The sequence below is a fragment of the Penaeus japonicus genome, unplaced genomic scaffold (assembly GCF_977035675.1).
Source record: "Penaeus japonicus unplaced genomic scaffold, GWHDUDI00000001_assembly GWHDUDI00000010, whole genome shotgun sequence".
Lineage (NCBI taxonomy): Eukaryota > Metazoa > Arthropoda > Malacostraca > Decapoda > Penaeidae > Penaeus > Penaeus japonicus.
In genome coordinates, this window is record NW_028234412.1 from 34049216 (window position 1) to 34061715 (window position 12500).

The window sequence follows — 12500 nt, forward strand, 5'->3', positions numbered from 1 at the left end:
ACGAGCGCGGAGGACGTGTCGCTGATGTTGTCCTCGGCGAAGACCCCGTCGCTGCCCGTGTCCGAGCCCGTGCAGAATCCTGCGTCGCTCTTGGCGTCCTTATTGTCTTGGTCCAGGTCCTTGACATCATTCTCTTCTTGCCCGTCATAGAGGGAACTGCTGCTCTTGACGGTGGACAGCCCCAGGTCAGCCAGGTCATTGTTGTCATCGTCATGCACCACGAGGTTGTACCTTCGACCTCTTTTGTTCCTGTGGAAGGAGGGAATTCAGTTTTACGTTTATTTTCCCGTTGGAGCAGCTCCTATAATCTTTAATATAGTTCGAGTGGGATATATATGTGCTTATACAGTAAATGTAGACATATTACACACACACACACACACACACACACACACACACACACACACACACACACACACACACACACACACACACACACACACACACACACACACACACACACACACACACACACACACACACACACACACACACACACACATATATATATATATATATATATATATATGTATAAATATATATATATAGGCTATATAATCTATCTATCTCTCTCTCTCTCTCTCTCTCTCTCTCTCTCTCTCTCTCTCTCTCTCTCTCTCTATATATATATATATATATATATATATATATATATTTAATACTAATACTAATAAATAGAAGAATGCGAGCAATAAGCGCTCCCCGTCTGGCCGGCCCCAACGCAGCCCCGACGCGGGACAGCTCGCTCGCTCGCTCGCTCGCCCGCCTCCCCATTCCTCCCCCCTTCCCTTCCCACCCCGCCCCGCCCCCCACGGCCTCAACTCACTTTCCCTCCTGCATTTCGCTGAAGGTCTTGCTCTTGCGCCGCGTTCGGTTCAGCTCCTCCTCCTGCTCGTTCTTCTTGATCTCGATGACTCTCTCGAGCGCGTCCTCGTTCCGTTTTCTCCGAGAGCTTTTCCATTTGTCCAGATTCTGCAATAGGGGCGATTTCGTTAGCTCGGAACAAAGGCGCTGGTTGATTTTGTCGGAAAGTGATTTATAAATGGAGTATATATTATATTGAAACGGTTGTGCCATTAGAAAATCTATGATTAAGAATGATAATTACATTAGCAGTGATAAAGCTTTCATTGAAGATATATTATATAGCTTATAGATGTTCAGTAACATAAATACGTATATAAAAGTATACAAATGTAACAAAGAATGAAACATTATTATACATTTAACTGAAAAAAAGCTTTTGTATTCTGTTTAAAATAATTCCACTGTACTTTATTGTGATTTTAAGAAGTACTAAGCATAAAGTGAAGAAGATATGATTGTAACAAATAAAGTAATAAATTTTGTGTGTGTGTGTGTGTGTGTGTGTGTGTGTGTGTGTGTGTGTGTGTGTGTGTGTGTGTGTGTGTGTGTGTGTGTGTGTGTGTTTATTCGTACGGGTGATAGACGGATGCAATGACAAACTTAAATAAGAAAAGAACTAATAACTAAATACTATACATCAACGAATAAGCCAAAAAAAGTACACATATTACAGAGATTTACAACTTTTGCAATACAAGAAAAAAAATCATACAAGAGTACCTAAATATTCCTCGTCATATAGATACACAATAAACAACCGAAGCAAGACAATTTTCATCATTAATTAATTAAGCTTCGCAATGACAAACTATCCCGATAAACATAACAATTTTTCTTACGATTCCCTATAAAAGAAAACCTTTTAATCAAAAAACTGCAAAATTAAGAAGACAGAAAACCCAAATCATCTAATGCATTAATCGATATAAAACTAATCAACCAACATAGAGAACTAAATCAATATTGAATCTCCTTACCGACAAATCTTCCTCAAACTCATCATAGGAACTGTAATCCCACAGGACGCCCAGAAGTTCACGTACTGTGAATATCTCCGCCATCCTTGCAACAATCACATCCTCTTACCAACTCCTCTTCCATCACACAAGAAGAAGATAAAAACAAAAAACAAAAACAAAAAAAAACGAAGGAAAACAGCAAAGCTCTTCCCTGCCTCTCGACTCCACTAATCTCACGATAACCAGACCTCCTCCAGCTGGGTCTTACTGGGATGGTTCTCAACACTCACTGGCGTAGTCCACTCCCTGTTCTGTGGTTGATTCCGCCTAGAAACCTTAAAAGCTCGCCTGCTCTCTCTCTCTCTTACTCACTCACGTGATATTACACCTGCGAAATTCCCTGGTACCGTAGGTTATCCTCTGTCTCTCTCTCTCTCTCTCTCTATGCTAACTTATATACACGAACCAAAAATCTATATTAAGTACTCACATATGATCTATTTATATCGAAGGCGTGTAAAAGTGTGGCTATACTACAGTAGCGTAGATCTATCTAGCAGTGTCACAAAGCAGCTAAAATCTATATGCTTGCTAAAGCAGAGTATAGAACAAGCTTCATTTCTCTTTCTTCTTTGTATACAAAATCATACAAAAAACAACAACTATATTTGTGATTAAAGTATTTAAAAAAAACATAAAAATACGAAAGATACGAAAGAAATACATAGTATTACACTTTTGTGGTGCACTGGTGTAGGAAATATAATTAGATTTCCGCAATGAAACTAACGTGCATGCTCGGGAAAGCTTAGGTCAATGAAGGTCATCACAGTGCCATAAAAGGTCATACCACCAAGAGTGACAAGCCGCTGCTTGGACGGCTAGTGTGTGACAAAAAAAAACTGATTTCAAAATCATAACACTGACAATAAAAGTAATAAATCAAACAAAAACAACAGGTGATGGATGGGTGCGGGAAAGAAGCGCACACACACAAAGACAGCGGACGGAGGGGAAAAAAACCGCGCTGCTCGCAGTTGGTACACGAGAAAAGGGGACGGGAATTCTGGCCACTTACCGTTTGCCAATCTGTGTCCTCATCGTACGGGCTCTTGGACTGGGAGGAGGAGGAGGAGGGCTGCTAGTGGAGGAACGGACACTGTCAGTGACTAGCCCAGACACCGGCCACAGCCCACACGTGCACACATTCACTCCCTGTGTTTGTCTGTCTGTCTGTCTGTTTGTATCCCTCTCGCCATCTCTCTCACTCACTCACTCACTCACTCGCTCGCTCACTCACTCACTCACTCACTCACTCACTCACTCACTCACTCTCTCTCTCTCTCTCTCTCTCTCTCCATGCCTGTTACTTGAGATCATCACCCTTTCAGATACACTTATCAACAGGGTCCGATGGCAGAACTCAGTGTCGCCATAAATAAATAAAAGTCTTAGGGACGAGTGCTTTTGGTAATAAGGGATTATGTGTCATTTTTTATAATAGTCTAGTTTACTTCTTCCGTCGATGACATGGGAGAAGTTACTGAGAAAAGTATCCAGTCCTTTTTTTTTATTATTATTTTTTTATTTAGGTAGTTATCTTCTTTTTCTCTCTCTCTTTCTCTATCTGCTTAAAGAAAAAAATCATTACCAGTGAATATTATGGCAATATCAAAGGTCACTGGGGATTCTTAAATGTGGTATTTAGCATTTAATAGTTCCATGAATAGTGGAAGACAGTGAAACATTTGGATACTGTTTACAATATAAAGCACTTAATTAGACCGATCCACTCTTACTCAGTCTCTCTCAATCTCTCTCGCTCACTCTCACTCTCTCTCTCCCCCTCTCTCTCACTCTCACTCTCTCCCTCTCCCTCTCCCTCTCCCTCTCCCTCTCCCTCTCACTCTCACTCTCACTCTCACTCTCACTCTCACTCTCACTCTCACTCTCACTCTCACTCTCTCTCACTCACTCACTCTCTCTCTCTCTCTTCACATCTACCTTCACCACTAAGTACTCGCCAGCTATGCTAAGTAAGAAACACAAAAAACTTATGCTCAATAAAACAATGAACAAAAGAATGCCCGCGTATTGTATCTTATTTTTCTCTCTTTTCTTTTGAAGCTTGGAATGAGGGGGGGGGGTAGTGGGGGGAAGGGGAGGGAGGGGGGAGGGGGAAACAATAAACCATTAATATTCCAGCCAATACTGACGGCGACGGGGGGAGATTTTGGGAAATAATTGGTTTCTTATAAACTCGGGGTTGGGGGAGGGGGGAGGGGGAGGAGGAAGGGGGTGGGGTGGGGGGGAGAGACCGGGAATACGGTGCGGGATTTCATTGTTACTGAAGGGAAACATTTCCAATCAGTCGGCAAATGGGGAAAAAAAGACAATTGTGGTTAATAGTGACTTGCTACAAAGAGGGGGTCAGCTGTGGCGGTAGTGTGGTGTTCAGAGGAGTACTTCTTGTTTTTTTTCACTACCGGTTCAGTCAAAACACACTTGCAAAACACCTACACATACAAAAGTACCTTAGTTTAAAAAAAAAAGTTAAATGAGTTAAGAAAAAAAGTTATCTAACTTAGCAAAAACAGCTCTAAAAGTTATATATGCGTTAACTATATTTTTTTGTATTCAGTTATCTGATCATTAAAAAAAAAAACTTTATCCATTAATAATACAAACTGAAATGATAAAAAACAACAATGATAAATCATGATCAAAAGGTAAGAAATAAAAAAGATTAGAAAAATGCTACTTATCTCTGAGTTAGTATTAGCATTAGTAATGTTAGTCACACAGAAGTTAGAACACACTGAACAAGAGACGCTTACACAGGAATTTAATTATGGCGGTTATTAGTCAGTAGAGATTTAACGACCGACGGAAAAACACGTTGGGAAATAAGATGGCTTGTTTACGCGACAGCTGAGGAGCTCAATTAACCATATCCCTCTATAATTGCTCGTAAATGCACACTGAGCTACATTTGAAGCTATACATATATATAAATAATATCTACTTGACTACATCTACTTGGCTTCTTTTTAAAGTATTTAAATATCAAGGCAGGAAACCAAGATGTAGATGATTAAGATAATCACTTTAAAGAAAAGAAAATGTGACAGTTAGGAGTCAGTTACAGAACGGAGTCCTAGCGTGAATGCAGGATACGTTTGAGTAAAACATACAAAGAAAAAAAAGAACAATTCGTTTATGCCAGACAATTCTATATGCTCTATGCACATCTCTATCGCTTACGGTGCCCTCGAGATATGCACTGGAGAGGATTTAACTTTGTATTGTTATCACATTTCCGACAATATCGTTATTCGTTTTGCCGTACAAGACCATCCTCGAAATTAGACGTTACTTCATATGAAATTTTCTCCTGTGTTTCAACGTTATTTTTTTCCTCAAGGCGTGATCTTACTGCCATAAAAGTATAATTCTCCAGCCACATTCCCGATGACCACTATTTACTCTAGAATTATCACACAATACAACATGCTACACTGAATTCACATTCACGCGCTGGCTATTCTTAACATACACTTGACATGCAGCATCAACGGATATTTCAAAATGCACGCATAATGCAATGAAACAGTCATTATTTAAGAGTAATGTACACTCCAAAATAGAATTAGCTCGCTTACCCACATTCACTCACGCACACAACGGAATCCGTCTTACCTTGTATACACACAAGTATATACAACGCACGTGTTGTGTTAACATATTCTACTCTACCCCGGGATTCACAATAACACATGCAGCTAACCAAGACACATGTTCATCAACGCCCAGGTCTCTTGCAAAGGAATCTATGCAGTTGAACCACGTCATTCATCAAACACGTGGCGGCCGGCAAAAGGAACGTCACGTGCTCTTAGTCTCTTCCATTACGTAATGCTGGAGCCGCTCTCTCTTTCTCGAGAAACTGCGAACTCACTGTGATACTTTTTTGTTCTCTTTTCATCAGCACGTGAGGTTCCGAAGTACCAGCATTGGCCCATCGTTAGTGAACAAAAAACAAAAAACAAACAAAAAAAAAAAAAGATCGTTATTTGTTTTTGTTACTGGAAGACATGGCATGCCTCTCGACTTAGGTTAGTAACATCCACCGGTCGAGACTCGTACCCTTGTTCACGAAGGGGAGGGAGGATGGTTAGTTCTACTTTGTTTACTACTTATTCTTATTAAAAACTTGAAGGCCAACACCCTAGTTTGAGAGTTACGTTGACAGAGACACCCGAATCCTTAAACAGTTCCTCCGAATTATTTCCTTGGAAAAGGGGGTTTCATCAACTGTGCATCCGTGCAGGATTCAGTTTAAAATGCTATTGGGGTTCAGTTAGTTCCCAAGGCGAAAAAAAACAGAGAAGAAATAACCAAAAAGATGATAAAGGAACTCCGAGTGCCGTCATGGCGGGCCTCCAGAGCACACCACAACGGCACCTCCGTTCCGCGGCCAACCTCTCATTTTCCCCGCCATAACGATCTATATATCCCTCTACCTGCTCATACCATTCTTTTTGCAATGACCAGGCAGAAAGATAAATCGTTACGACGTCCCAAATGGAGAGCAGAGCCGCGGGGGAAAGAGGTGGGGGGGGGGGGGAGAACCCGAGAGGAACCGACTCGAGCCGAGTGACACACACGCACCTGCTGCCAATCCTCTTCCTCGGCGATCAGGTGCTTTCTCATGGCCTTCACGGCCTCGGCCTTCTTAATCTGCTCCGTCGCCGACTTGTACAGCACCGCGGGCCCGGTCTGTGGGGCGAGGGAAGGGGAGCGCTTGAAATCAATTGCTCAGGTTAGAATCTAGTCTCCTTATCTAGCTAAGAAGGTCATGCATCTATATATATATATATATATATATATATATATATATATATATATATATATATATATATATATATATATATATATATATATATATATATGTATGTATATTTATATACATATATATATATATATATATATATATACACATATAAGAAGTAGAGGTCGAAACTTCAGCTGCAGGCACTGGATGTACTGAGAACAGGGTTTCCTGAAATCAGAATTTTAGCCCAAAAGAAATACAGTAAGACAGCTCTCCGTCTTGCTTTAATGTGAAGCAGCATCAAGTATTTGTTAGCAGGTCTAGTGTGCCGTCATTACATTCGCCGACATAAATATGTAAGCAGGTGGATGACTAACATCCCAAGATAATTGTAATTACAACAATAACAATAATGATAATATAACAGGCCTGACGACAAATGTAATATCAATGATGGTAACAACTTTAATAATAACAATAATAATATCAATAATAGTAATGATAATGAATAAACAATAATAGTGATGCCAACATAAAGCATGCGAGTTTGTGGCGATTACGTTTCCAGAGTCCTGCCAGGGGGCTTGCAACGGCAGGACCTTTACAGTGCATGGCTACATAGTTTACCTGAGGGCGCTGCCACCGATTGTGTGCAAAGTTTGAAGGAGGCTGGACCGGGAGGGAGAAAAATAAGGCACTTTAGCATAAAGATAAAGAGTCCAATGATCGATAATTATTTTTTTTCTTTTTTTATATGGATAAGTCATGCAATGCCATCTGCCATAGTGCATGCAAGCCGTGGCGATATATCACTCGCAACTGTTACCACAAGGAAACGGAGAGCCACGCCTGCCCTACACAGGGTGACCCGAACACCACTCACTACTACCCTGGCTCTGTGCAAATCCTATTCCCCTTGATGGCCGTGAAAGTGCCTGAGAAAAGTGTGCCCGAGCACCTCGAGGGAAAGATCAAAGTGACGCAAACAACACAAACAAGTGTGACACTCTGCGACACTTCTCACAGTCCTTTCACACACTATCAAGAAGGGGTAGACGGACTCACCAATGCGAAAAAAAAATCTTTATTCTAAATGTTAAAAAGAGTCTTAAAAAAAGCTCCTTCTAAATCGGGAAAGGTTTCTTGAAAACCGCAAAAAAAAAAAAAAAAAAAAAAAAAACGCCAAAGACCCGAACTCACCTTCACGAACTGCATAGCATCGGACTTGATCTTCGGCTGCGTCCGCGTGATCCTGGACGGGACATACTCACTCGTCTTATCCTGGGGAGGGAAAGGGTCAGTCAACATTGCTCGGTTGCGATTATAGCAATTTGGTTCGTGCATCGCCTATGGAGAGCTTGTGCCTCCTCATTCGTTGCTATTCCCAACTCTAGTCAAATTATAATAATATAATCATGACAAAACTCGACAAATTGTGAAAGAATAATAAAAAAAAAAAAATACAACAAACAAGAGAAATATAACACAAAAGGAAAATACAACGTACGGATTTATCAGCCAAGCAATCGAGAGATTTGGTGCGGGCGGCAGAGGTAATGGGCGTCCTGTGCGAGTCATTCTGCCCTGTGTTTCGCACGTTGCCCGGCATCTGCGGTGGGCAAAGGGGGAGGAAAATGTCAGATTAATTAAATTGGTATTACGTTAATGAACATGAATTCAGTCGCGTCATTACTGAGCTAGGCGCGCGTTTGTACACGTGAGAAAAGAACAAAGTGATTTTAAGTTTTCTTCTCTCTTTTTTCTAGTCATCAGAAACTTTTTTTTTCTTTTTTTTTTTTCTTTTTTACTTACGTTGGCGGTTTGTGAGAACTACCAGCGTGTGCAAAGCAGGGTGCCGGGGGCCATTACGCGGGGGGTGGGGGTAGGGGGGCCGGATCCCTGGACGTGAGCTTCTGGAACTTCTCGTAACGTTTCTGCAAACTGCTAATTCTCACTACGATGTCTTCGCTCTTTCCTGTCACCTTCCTTGTGCCTGTTGGGAGAAAGAATAAGAAATTATATATATGTATATATCTATAAAACTATACAAAGACTTAAAACTCATAACACGTTGATGACAAAGATAAAAAAAAAAAAAGATTTACATAATAAAGCCAAGACTTCAACCAAGTAACTAATTTGACCGAATTTTTTTTCCGGCTCGCATTCCCTCACGATGTAATAACGACGCCCGCAACATGGAGCAAAAGTCTTCAGCCTCATTTCGGGAGAACCTCGGAGGTGTTCCCAAGATGCGCAAAACCACCCACGCCCACCACAAGACATCCACCCTCCCCTGTCCTCTACCCCCCCTCCCCTCCTCCCCCTCCCCTCCTCCATCCCTCCTGCCTCACCACCAGCCCATACCTCTTGAGACACTCCCCCCTCCCTTCCCCTCCCCTCCCCTCCTCCATCCCTCCTACCCCACCCCTCTCCTCCCTCCTTCCCTCCCACGTACAACGCCCACAGGGGTCCCTCCAGCGTCCCTCGGGGTCCGCCCTCCGCAAACCGCCCAACCAAATTGGCTCGCTCGCTAATGGTCTCCCGGGCGCTCATTTTCTCATCGTGCTCGCGTTAAGGCAAAGCGGAGGCATTAGGACACAAGCCGGAGATTACGTCAGCTGGCTGGAGTCGAGATTCGTGTGTAGTGCCACGGGGAACTCGGCTTATAGTTCGTGGTTGTGATTTTTCTTCCCCCTCCTTCTCTTCTGAGGGTGTCTCTTCTGTATTCTGTAGGGCTGATTCTGTTTCTGTTTCTGTCTGTTCTGTTTCTGTCTGTCTGTCTGTCTGCTTGCTTGCTTGCTTGTTTGCTTGCCTGCCTGACACCTCTCTCACTCTCTCTCTCTCTCTCTCTCTCTCTCTCTCTCTCTCTCTCTCTCTCTCTCCCTCTCCCTCTCCCTCTCCCTCTCCCTCTCCCTCTCCCTCTCCCTCTCCCTCTCCCTCTCCCTCTCCCTCTCTCCTTTTAGCACACACCCGCATTTCTTTGGCTAATGAGGCCCCCCTCCTCGAGCATGACCCAGAGGAATCATTACTTGGGAGCATTTTCCTTCTGCCTTTCCTGTCGGCCTTAACCTTGGCCTCGTGTCACTGGCGACGTCGTCCTCTGGGGAGTGGGTCTCTGTCTGTCTGTCTGTCTTCATCTCCTTTTCCTTTCTCTTTCTTTCCCTCTCCTTCTCTCTGTCTCTCCCTTTCTACCCCTCTCTTTCTATTTCCCTCTCCCTCTCCCACTTCCACTCCTTCTCTCTCCCTCTCAACTCCCTCTCCTTCTCTCTTCTTGAGGCTTATCATCGTATAAGAAAAAAAAAACGACCTTCATCCATAGCTGGCATTTTATTTCAGATTTTGTTTTTCCTTTCTTTCTTTCTTTCTTTTTTTTCTTTTTTTTAGAAATGACCAATGGTAATGAAGTAGCACTGACTCAACTGCTATTTTTCGTATCCTAATTAGACACTTATTTCACTCATCGATTGCTAATCATTTAGTCGTGGCGAGCGAGAGCCATTCGCCGAAGGAAAATCAGATCTTTCAGTCGCTCCGGAGTCGAGGTGTCAACATGAACGATGGGCTGGAAGGGTAGGTTCATACTCCCTCGAGCATTGCACTTGCAAAAGTAGCGAATTAATGATTATCGGAAGGAATGGTGGTGGTGGTGATGGTGGTATAATAAATGGAAATATAAGCTACCTCTTCCTTTACAAATAGTAAAACACATATAATACTAATAGCCACTGACATTACAAAACTAATAACAGTGAGGACGATGATAATGAATCAATAATATTCATAAAAATAGTAAAAACCACATAAAACAATAATAATAACAAAGGAATATAAAACACCCAGAGAGCGCAAACCAACAAAAATCTAAAAGATACCGAATTATCAAGGAGACTCATTTTAAATGAACCACACGATAAAAATCGATCCAAAACGCAACCGACTGCTTCCTGGGCCATGGTCATCCCTCCCATAAAAATCCTTCACAATCCGTCAGTAATATTTCCTGAAAACGAACTACAGTCATAAATATTTTACTCATTCTGTTCCTAGACTCATTCTTTTCCACAATATTCGGAGAATACTAATCGGCGTGGCGTTGACACCCGCCCTTTCGCTCTCTCGCTCTCTCTCTCTCTCTCTCTCTCTCTCTCTCTCTCTTTCTTTCTCTTTCTCGTTCTCTTCTCTCTCTCTCTCTCTCTGTCTTTCTTTCTCTCTCTCCTTTCTCTCTCTCTCTCTCTCTTTCTCTTTCTCTTTCTCTTTCTCGTTCTCTTCTCTCTCTCTCTCGCTCTCTGCCTCTCTCTGACAAAATTACTAGACACATAATTAAATGAAAAAATGACAAAGACCTGGGTAGTGCGTACCTTCCGGCCTTCTGCGGAGTTAACATGACTTTACGAGGAGGGAACGAAGAGGAGAAGAAGGAGGAGGAGGAGGAGGAGGAGGAGGAGGAGGAGGAGGAGGAGGAGGAGGAGGAGGAGAAGAAGAAGAAGAAGAAGAAGGAGAAGAACAAGAACAAGAACAAGAACAAGAAGAACAAGAAGAACAAGAACAAGAAGAAGAAGAAGAAGAAGAAGAAAAAGAACTAGAACAAAAACAAAAATAAGGAAGAAAAGTTTGATGAAATCTTCCCCTGCCTCAATACCTCACCTCCACCGTTGCACCGAGACAAAGATCACTCGTAGTTTTCAATTGCCACACGATCGCCTGCCACCGATTGCAATCTCTAACGAGCAGTTAACGGTTCCACATCAGATCCCTCCTCCTCTACACCCCCCCACCCCCCCCCACCCCTGCCCAAAATGGTTGATAACTAAGCTATAATTAACGGTCGTTCGTTATGGTGTCCGGGCGAGCAACGAAGTGCAATTTATATGTAGTGATTTGAAAGGAACAATATCGTGAATAAACTATGATGAATTCATTTCATTGTGATATTCTTTTCCTCTCTTATTCTCTCTCGTTTTCTTTTTTATCTATTTCTCTCGTTTTCTTTTCCGCTTTTTTCTCTCTCTCTTCTGGTTTTTTTTTTTTTTTGCGGGTGATAATTATACAATGATTTATTATAACAACTGCAGCTGTAACTATTTTGAAGCAAGGCCCAAAGGAGCATTAAAGGTATCTCGTAAACTCTCTCTCTCTCTCTCTCTCTCTCTCTCTCTCTCTCTCTCTCTCTCTCTCTCTCTCTCTCTCTCTCTCTCTCTCTCTCTCTCCCTCTCTCTCTCTCCTCTCCTCTCCCCCTCCTGTATCTAGTCCTCTAAACTTAGTATGATCAAATCAAATCAAATCAAATCTCTCTCTCTCTCTCTCTCTCTCTCTCTCTCTCTCTCTCTCTCTCTCTCTCTCTCTCTCTCTCTCTCTCTCTCTCTCTCTCTCTCTCTCTCTCTCTCTCTCTCTCTCATACAGTTTACCTTTAAAATAATGACTAAGGTATGAGTTGGAGGAGGAAGGAGAGAAGGAGACGGAGAAGAAGAAAAGAAGAAGGATAGGAAAGGATGGAAGGAAAAAGAAGAAGGAGGAGGAGGAGGAGAGGAGGGAAGGCGTCCACTAACTAGTGCCCTCACGAATGAACTTTGACCTATAGTCAGATATGACCAACCTGACCTCCCTAGCTTCGTTACAGACAGACGAAAAACACATACAAGAAAAACAACAAGCAAACACATTTACAGAAAAGGGAAGAGAAAATAACCGAGAGAAAGATATCCACAAATATCAGTGATATGATAATAATGATTATAGCAATAATATTAATAACAACAACTATAATAATAAGATAATGAAGGTAATAATAATAAAAAAAAACAAAAGTAATAATAATAAGAAGAAGAAAAAATGTAATA

The 12500-nt window shown here is 42.0% G+C and overlaps 1 protein-coding gene across 1 annotated transcript in view; it reads right to left on the bottom strand.

Annotated features, from left to right (window-relative positions):
• The window catches only part of LOC122266064 (uncharacterized), a 43022-nt gene that overhangs the window by 17560 nt on the left and 12962 nt on the right, over nt 1–12500 (bottom strand). The window contains exons 3-10 of the mRNA XM_086540379.1: nt 8473–8653; nt 8168–8269; nt 7861–7941; nt 7288–7329; nt 6498–6605; nt 2905–2967; nt 827–972; nt 3–249 (exon numbers count right to left, since the gene is read on the bottom strand). Of these exons, the coding sequence (XP_086396505.1) occupies nt 3–249; nt 827–972; nt 2905–2967; nt 6498–6605; nt 7288–7329; nt 7861–7941; nt 8168–8269 (789 nt within the window). The 5' untranslated portion in view covers nt 8473–8653. The remainder of the gene's footprint in view (nt 1–2; nt 250–826; nt 973–2904; nt 2968–6497; nt 6606–7287; nt 7330–7860; nt 7942–8167; nt 8270–8472; nt 8654–12500) is intronic.